Source organism: Apium graveolens, chromosome 10 (genome assembly GCF_009905375.1).
Source record: "Apium graveolens cultivar Ventura chromosome 10, ASM990537v1, whole genome shotgun sequence".
In the NCBI taxonomy this organism is placed as follows: Eukaryota; Viridiplantae; Streptophyta; class Magnoliopsida; order Apiales; family Apiaceae; genus Apium; species Apium graveolens.
The window spans coordinates 98552925-98562346 of NC_133656.1; the positions used below are offsets into that span (position 1 = coordinate 98552925).

At 36.6% G+C, this 9422-nt stretch overlaps 1 protein-coding gene across 1 annotated transcript; it reads right to left on the bottom strand.

The window, feature by feature from the left end:
* Positions 1 to 4030: 4030 nt before the first annotated feature.
* On the bottom strand, positions 4031 to 6116 carry LOC141693144 (beta-hexosaminidase 2-like). Its single transcript, XM_074498159.1, has 2 exons — positions 5224 to 6116; positions 4031 to 5022 (listed from the first exon to the last, which is right to left on the bottom strand). The coding sequence occupies exons 1-2, from the start codon at positions 6014 to 6016 to the stop codon at positions 4076 to 4078; spliced, it is 1740 nt and encodes a 579-aa protein (XP_074354260.1). The 5' UTR covers positions 6017 to 6116; the 3' UTR covers positions 4031 to 4075.
* Positions 6117 to 9422: the final 3306 nt, after the last annotated feature.

Genomic DNA, 9422 nt, shown 5'->3' on the forward strand with positions numbered 1-9422 from the left:
ACTCCGAATTCGACGACCCCGGATAACAAGAGATGTAAGCCTTTGCCCGAACTTTATTCCGGACCATAGACCTAAATCAAATTATAAAGGTTAGTTTATATCCCTACAATATATTTATCTGTCATCCTATTATGGTCCGGACTACCCTATCTTCAGTTTTATTAAAGTTACAAGCAATTAGTCCGGAGATCCGGACTACAAGAACCAATACTAACCCACAAATCACAAACAGAAAACCCCAAACCCACGAGTCTGGTCTCCTCAAGTCCGGAGCAACCTAAAAACCCTAGTCACAGATTAATGGCATGACAAAACCAAACACCAGATCCCACCAAAACAACGATATAAAGCCACAGATAAAACAATATCAGTCAGGACTAGCCTAAAAAACGTAATCCCAAAAACACGATTATCCAAAATCAAAACAACAAAAAACACCAAAAGCACATATACACAATAATATATACACACATATTCAACCCAGTAAACAGAGAAACAACAAAATAACCAAGAGCAATAAGAATCATGCCGAAAATCAAATACAAAAGAAAAAGCGCCGAAAAGAATAGAGAAGCTTACTAGTATAAAGAATATGGAGAGTTTGGGGACGACCGAGCAACGACTATACAACCTCGAATTCTCCCGTGGACAAATGTTAGGCACAAAGCATGCGCTAAATATTTCATGCAAGTATACGCGTTCGCAAGTAATATAGAATGATTTCTGGTTCGTTCCCACAGAGACTCTGATTAATTATATTTAATTAACAATTACTCACCAATGTATGATTATTCTTCAATGCCAAGACAATAACAATTAAGATTGGTTAACTAATATTAACTACGAGAATTAAACAATTGAATTAACAATATTAAACACACATGAGATCCTAACTTCATTACTACTTCATTCAATAGTTATTGTTATTAACCTTAGCATGTAATGGTGATGATATTAATCGAACAACACGAAACTGATAAATGCCAACTTTATGTGCGAATACCATTCTACCAAGCATCCACATATTAGATAGAAGTTGCATAGGCATCAATTATGTTGATACCCTATATGTCTACAGAATTTGACAACATAACGATTTAAGCGCAAGTTATTCATGATGATTACACAAGGCAAGTAAAACGGTTAGAGTTACCCACTAATCATGCATACAATACATGAACCTATGCTAGCATGGCAAGTTCTAAATCTCAAGATCCACTGTCGCTTCACAAGAGATTAACATACTATCTTACATGTTCGTGACGCATATAAGACGAATAAGCACAACCTATACTAGATATCATACAATCACCACATACAAAGGTATTAAACAATTAACCAAAAAATCCATAGTAAATCCGCTAGGATCCCATGATCACGATTAGCCCATAATAGAAGTCATCGTCACCAAGGGTTCATATGAAAGCATGATAATAACACAACGATATAAGGCTAATAAAAATACTTATAAATAATAAAGTACGTCACAAGAGTATTAAGGTTCAAAGCATAAAGAAAACTAGCATCCACTGTTACAACGAATTAAAAGAATCACAAGATAAACGAATGCTTCCTCTTCTTCGTTGTTGCGTGCTAAAACGGTATTTTCAATCTTCTTGCCTTCGCTCTTGATGATGAAAACGTCTTCCCATAAGGTTTATATAAGCGTCCAGGAGTCACCACGCCAACAGAAGCCCAATTGTACTTGAATTAATAAAATCCAGATTCTGAAATTCCGCACGCACGCGGTCGCCTGCTCCTGGCGCGCGGTCGCGTGCTACCTTTCTGGAAAATTCCTTATTTTGCTCCTGTTTTTGCTGATTTCTTCGCTCATCACCCCTAGACTGATTCCAAACACTTCCTTAAGCTTTATTTGATGAAAACCACCTATCTAAGCAAGTTATATCCTGAAATGTAAAAACACTAGAAAATGTGTCAAATACACAAAATACTTGAGTCCAAGACACCAATTCAAGCTGTTATGAGACGCTCTAAGTGGTATAAAATGCCAGTTATCAACAAACGCCGGAAAAGCTTTAGAGAAAAAGAAGAAAATGAAAGAGATTTAGAACAAAGGTAAAAAAAAGGAAAAGGAGGGGGAGGAGTGCCTTTTAATAGGCACGGTGAATCCCATCAGCCATGCCACGTGGCACCATCCAAGCCGCACATCAGAATAACAATCAATGATGGAAATTATTACGGCATGGTTGTTCATAACACCTACAAATGTAAAAATTCAAATACTGGGGGGGGAATATCTCAAAAACGTTTCACCTTCCAAGTCCGGACCCCCGAACTCATCCCAAACCGGACTGTGGGGCAACCAAAGCTCAAAATCTTCTAAGGAAAATTACCTTAGTCCTGATTGGCTGAACTCAACCCAATCCGGACTGGTGGGCAACCAAATCTCAAAATCTTCTAAGGACAACTATATTAGTCCTGATTTGCTAAACTCAAACCAATCCGGACTGGCGGGCAACCAAAGATCAAATTCTTCTAGGGACAACTACCTTAGTCCTGATTGGCTAAACTCAACGCAATCCGGACTCGGTGCAAGCAAAACTAAAATTCTTCTAAGGACAACTATCTTAGTCCTGATTGGCTTAACTCAATCCAATCCGGACTGGGGGGCAACCAAAGTTCAAATTCTTCTTAGGACAACTACCTTAGTCCTGATTGGTTGAACTCAACCCAATCCGGACTGGTGGGCAACCAAAGCTCAAAATCTTCTAAGGACAACTACATTAATCCTGATTGGCTGAACTCAAACCAATCCGGACTGGTGGGCGACCAAAGATCAAATTCTTGTAAGGACAACTACCTTAGTCCTAATTGGCTAAATTCAACGCAATTCGGACTGGGGGGCATGCAAATCTAAAATTCTTTTAAGGAAAACTGTCTTAGTCCTGATTGGCTTAACTCAATCCAATTCGGACTGGGGGGAAACCAAAGCGCAAATTCTTCTAAGGACAACTACCTTAGTCCTGGTTGGATGAACTCAACCCAATCCGGACCGGTGGGCAACCAAAGTTCAAATTCTCCTAAGGACAACTACCTTAGTCCTGATTGGCTAAACTCAACACAATCCGGACTGGGGGCAAGCAAAGCTCAAATTCTTCTAAGGACAACCGTCATAGTCTTGATTGACTTAACTCAATCCAATTCGGACTGGGGGCAACCAAAACTCAAATTCTTCTAAGGACAACTACCTTAGTCCTTATTGGCTGAACTCGACGCAATTCCGACTGGGGGCAACCAAAGCTCAAATTTTTCTAAGGACAACTACATCGGTCCTGATTGGCTGAACTCGACGCAATCCAGACTAGGGGCAACCAAAAGCTCATGTTCTTCAAGCAAAACCAACCTTACTCCCCCATCCAGAAAATCTACATAAGGGAGTAGGGGCACATGATAGTACATGCAGCTCCTGCAAGGACCAGGGTTTGGACTCCTACCCCAATCCAGTCCCGCATACCACTAGTCCTAACTGGCCCAGTCCCGCAAGCCCAATCTTGGGAAATCCCAGCACGTGAGACACTTGCCTAAGCACATGATAGAGATAGCTGTCACCCATCAATCATGGGAATAATCAGGGCGCGTGTCAGAGGTTCCTCAGAACATTCCTCAGCCAGTCCGCACTGACACGTGTAAAGCATCCACCACAACCAGGTATCCTCCGCTCCTAGAACCAATGGCTATGATTGGAAGGTACCAACCCCAAAACCCTATCCTTGGGCTATAAATAGCCCAAGAAGCTAAGGTTTTGGGGTTAATCACTCTCTCATGCTCGTATACACACACAACCACCTTACATTCATATATATTTTCATCTTCCCCAAAAGCGAGTTCTTAAGTGTCTACTACATATTTTACGGGTTATATATGCCGGATAGAATAAATTTCCACGATAATCAATTCTTAAAACGGTGAGTAAAACTACGTACTTGATAGATTTACGGCAGCATTTTAAAAGAAGAATGTCGATACAATTTGTTGACAAAGTAGTAAGACAATAAATAAATTAGTATCTTTAAATAAAAACCCAAACAAAACTCACAAACAAAGCAAGTTACACTCAACCTTGAAGAGCATTACACATGCCTGGATGCCTAACACACCAAAGTGGCTGAATTGGTTCAGCACCAATACCCCTGTTCACCATCCTGAACCTCCATTCATTCAACCTATCCGTGGCGAATCCATACCGCTTCATCCCATTATCATCCGTATTTCCTGACCACAAGGACTCGGCCATTGCTGAGGATCTTGGCCAAATCCGAGGATCCAAAACTGTTGGATCTGCTTGCTCTGTCCACAATGCCACTTCTCCTCCTATAACAAGCTTAGCTTCTTCCGCGGTTAATCCATAAGTTATATCGTAATTATATATAGTTTGCCATGTTTTAAATGGTCCACACCACGACCCGGACTCATTGGCTTTGATAGTACCTGGTGGTTTGTCATATAGACTGTTGTTTCCAACAAAATCACCATGTCCACAATCCAAATAATATAAATCAGCTGTCGACACAATTGCTCTGTATCCAGCTGCTACAACCCGTTTAACGTTACCCGGACTAGTCCATATCTGTAAAATGGTATTTTCTTTAGGGAGAAATGAGGCATCCACATGAATTTCCGCGTCCAGTAAAACATCTTCCCAGTAGACTACTGTACGATTCTCGGATGCAATGTAAGGGTAAGTTTTGTTGATGAAAATCTCGAGTATTTGACTAAGTGTACCATTGTTAGCTAAAAACTCTTGAATTGTCGCATCCTGTTTCCAACAATTTGGGACCACTTCATCAGCCCCTCCATGATAAAATGGTTCTGGAAACATTGATATAACATCCTGAATAAGACTTTCGACAACTTCATATGTTTTGGGAATTAAGGGGTTGAGATGACCGGTTCCTGGCTCTGCTGCCAAGCGATCAGGCCAGTCGGCTCCTGCAGGTAACCAGAACATGTTTGCACATGTTACGATCTCTGGGTATACGTCGGCCAGTGTTGCTGTATGTGCTGTAAACATAAAAAATGTAAATTGTGTTATTGATCCACAACCTATAACAAGTAACCTCTGATACTTATCATCTTTAGCCTATATGAGTTGTCATCAAAGGCCATAATATGTTTTAAAAAAAAAATCTTACTAAAGTTCGAAGTAATGATCAATTAATAGTTAAACAAAAGAAAAAATCTATTGTGAGTTGCAAGATTAACCTGGCATGTCGACTTCTGGCACGACCCTAACTCCATATTCCATTCCAAACTGCACCACCATCTTAATATCCTCTGGTGTGTACACCATTTCAGGTCCATAAGCTCCCTTCTCCGAAAGACTTGGCAACGAAGGCAATACCAATGGAAAAGAGTGTGAATCAGTAATATGCCAATGAAACACATTTAACTTATTCATACTCATAGCACCAATTGTTCTCAACAAATCATCAACTCCAAAATAGTTTCTTGATGTATCCAACATTAGTCCCCTATGTTGATACAATGGTTCATCCCAGATGTAAACATCCGATGCTACTCTGGACGGATATCCCCACACGAGTTGTGAGAAGCTCTCCAATCCTCTCATAGCACCCCATGCAGTCTCCGCAGACAAGTAGGCCACAGGGCCAGATGCAGGAATGCTCAGAACGTAAGACTCATTGACACCATGATGTAACGGTGCAACGAGGTCATTTACGGATATGCTTAAGGTTAGCAGAGGTAATGCTGAGGTTAAATTGATGGCAGGAGTGACAAGAGGACGATGATGCTCTGTCAGGACTTGGTTAAGATAACGTTTAACTGCCGGAGTTAGGTACTGATGATACGGAGAAGTGATGGCAAAGATTGGAGAAAGAGGTATTGCTTGAGGACTAGGCCAAGAAAATTTTCTTGGCTTAGGCCACACGTTAACGGGATAGTCATGATCAGTACATGAAGCCAAGTGCATAAACTGACATAATATCTGAAAAATGAGAAGGGAACAAGAGAGATAGTTGATGTAACTAGCCATCTTGTTGTAGGGGTAATTCTGAGTTCTTGCTGATCAAGAAGTGAGATATTTATATGAATGGAGATGCAAGAATGATATTGATCTGGTCTATGTGCCTTACTGCCTTTGCATTTTTTAAAGATCTTTGTTTGCAGGTTTGTTTTCATTTCATTGGAGTTTTATGAATGTTTCATATGCCATGTGTTGGCTGCATATATAAAATCAATACAATAATTAGAAAACACCAGACAGGACTCAGTTGTTAATACTTTCTCCATTTATCTTTGAATTAATAGGATAATTTTAAATTTTGGTAAAAGAATGGTAACGTGCATGCTCTTAAACGAATATAATCTACAGACTTTCCAATTGTCAATTTATAAGAACATAATTGTGACCAATACAGTTAAAATGTATACATCTGTCAATTCGAATATAAATTCTTTTGAAATGACACGAACTGGTTGATAAATTGACAAGTGTGGATATCAATATGATTTGCTAATGGACCTTTTCAAGAACTGGACTGACATTGCGGGATTTATGTGAAGATTGTGGACACGTTTTTTCTCTTACATGCAAGATTGCAGAAATACTTGTTCCAATAGTTTAGTAGTTTCTAAGAATACAATGCCCAAAATACACCAATAAATGATTTTTATCTAAACTAGTTTTATAACTAGTGCGACACATTCATTTTTTTTTGGTTTTTTTTTTATATATTTTATATTTTTATTTTATATTTATTTAAAGAGCTTTTAACACTTTACACCTCTTACGTTTGAGTCTTTTTTCGTTTTGGTCTTATACTTTAATTATTTACACTTTGCACCCAATAAATTTAAAAGTCGTTGCAGTTTGCACCGGTTTAACGGAAATTTGTTAAAAGGGTTGGAAAACCGTTAAAATCAAGTTTTTTTACTTTGCACCCCTAGAGTGGTGCAAACTACAAAGACCAAAAATTCGAAAAAAAAATATTTATACAAAATAGCTTTAATTTTAAAAAAAATAAGAGGTAAGAAACTTCGGATAAAATAAATTAATAATAAAAAATATTTTCATTGTCCACCTCTGATTATCTCATGTTAAACAGATAATTGAAAATATTTTTCCTAAACATATTTTCGTGGATTATAATAATAGTCGCAACTCTCTTTCTATTGTTGAATTATCATCCTCACGTATTAAGATAACGGAAATTTCTACAGCCGAGCATTCATTCAGTTGGTTCAAAACTGGGTCGAACCAAATAGACCGAAAAACCAAAATTTCATATTTTCTTGGACCGAACCGGACCGAAATTGTATTATATACCGGATCGAAGAAATTATACTATGGATCAGACCAAACCGAAATAATTCGGTTCGGTTCGGTCCGGTTTTGGACCAAACGGACCGATTTTTTTATAAAACTAAAATTGTATTAAAATTTTAAACCAAAATTATGAAATCTAAAATATAATTAAAGTAAGGTGATATGTATAGTTCTAAGAGTGCATAAATTAAAATTTATGATTGTATATTTTAAAATTTATGATTGTAATTTTAAAAATATATGTAAAATTATAGTATTTATGATTTGATTAATTCGGTCTGCTCGGTCCGAATCGAAATATTTTTTACAAGAACTGGACCGCACCGAATTTTTTATCGGTCTATTCGGTCCAGACCGAATTTCTGAAAAATCAGGAACGAACCGAATCGAATTAGCACGGTTCAGTTCGGTTTTTCGATTTTTAACTCTACCTTCATAAGATGCGTACGTATCTCTAGTGTTTGGAGAGTCAATTCAAAAATAGAATTATGAGAACGAAGGGTCATGTCATTTATATAGACTTTGAGAGTCTAGGTTTTGTGTTATAATTTGGAGATTTTGTACGCAATTGTCGATCTTTAATTAGGCTTTAAAACCCTATAATGTAACAATCTTATATCTTATAAGTTTTGGTTACCCGAAGGCTACTCTTTAATTGATGTAGCTTAAATAGTTGTATATTTCGCAGGATAAAAACTTACAATTTCATAATTAATATTGGGCTCAAGGCCCTTGATTGGGCATAAGGTGTGGATGTGAACTACCCGGGTTGGATGCTAGACTAGTATTGTTCGACTTATTTTGAACTCGAAAATGATACTTGACCCGATTTTCAGAAAAGATTCGGCATTTGATTGGGTTGTTACTTATGTTATTAAAGTCGACTCTTAAAAGCTTGATTCTCCATGTTTTCATAGGCAGAGATTCAGAGGTGGGGACACAAAGTTAGCTGTTATTAAAACGATACGATTCAGACCTACGGGCTCTCTGTTCAGCCTGAAAAAGACGTTATAAGTTTATGTGGGGAGTTTGTAACAGCTCAGTCACACATCGAATAGATTTTAGATGTCTATTCAGATTTAGGAGTTTATTTGGGTCTGTGAACTACGCAAGTTGGCTGCATTGGGGCCAGACGAATTTTATTTACTGGACCGTGTTTTGAATATTACATTAAATGTGTTTATAGGTATTTTTTGCACATGTTAACTTCAACTTTGCTCAACATGTTTACTGTTAATATATATATATATATATAATTATTTAAAATTTAAATATATACCCTAATTATTACTTATTTACTATTTTAACCAATAAAATTATTAAACTGTCAAAAATATAAATTATAAAATAGCAAATATTGAAAGTGAACCGTGCATCGTACATGATTTTTGGTCATTCTATTTAAAAAATAATAAGCAATAACATTATATTTAATAGTATAATTAATTAATTATCATTTTACCTGAAATATTTTACCTTTTATTTTTTTAATTGAAACTATTTTATATAAATAAATTATATTTTTCCAGAATTTTTACACTTTGCACCCCTCGAAGGGTGCACACTGCAACAAATTTTAAAATTATTGGGTGCAAAGTGTAAATAATTAAAGTATGAGACCAAACGAACAAACACTCAAACGTAAGGGGTGCAAAGTGTTAAAAGCTCTTATTTAAATTATTAATCTATTAGTATATTTATAAATAATAATATAAATGTTGGTTGTTGGCGTAATTCGAATCAAGGAAATTGGATACTATATAAATAACAACAGAAATATTTGTTATTGGGGGATTCGAAACCACCAACTTGAGCAGTGTATTTTAGTGTTTGGATCTGATATTATTAAAAAGATCAGACAATCAAGATTATCAAACCAACTAAAAAAATGCATATCAAATTATACCTTATTTCGATTATTATAATCTAGCATACGTGATAACAAAAAATGATCTAGAAGATTTATTAATTCTAATAGATTTGTACAAAAACAAACAAGAAACAAGAAAAAGCAAGTGACAAGAGAGAGGAGCATGACTAATAGATATTTTAGCTTAAAATCATACCTCTAATTGTGTAATATATTTAACTTTTGATTACCACTTTTCTATAT

Coding starts and splice junctions, on each gene's coding strand:
- LOC141693144 (XM_074498159.1), bottom strand. CDS start 6,016: ATGGCTAGTTACATCAACTATCTCTCTTGTTCCCTTCTCATTTTTCAG. Junction 5,023..5,223: donor GCCAGAAGTCGACATGCCAG/GTTAATCTTGCA, acceptor TTATGTTTACAG/CACATACAGCAACACTGGCC.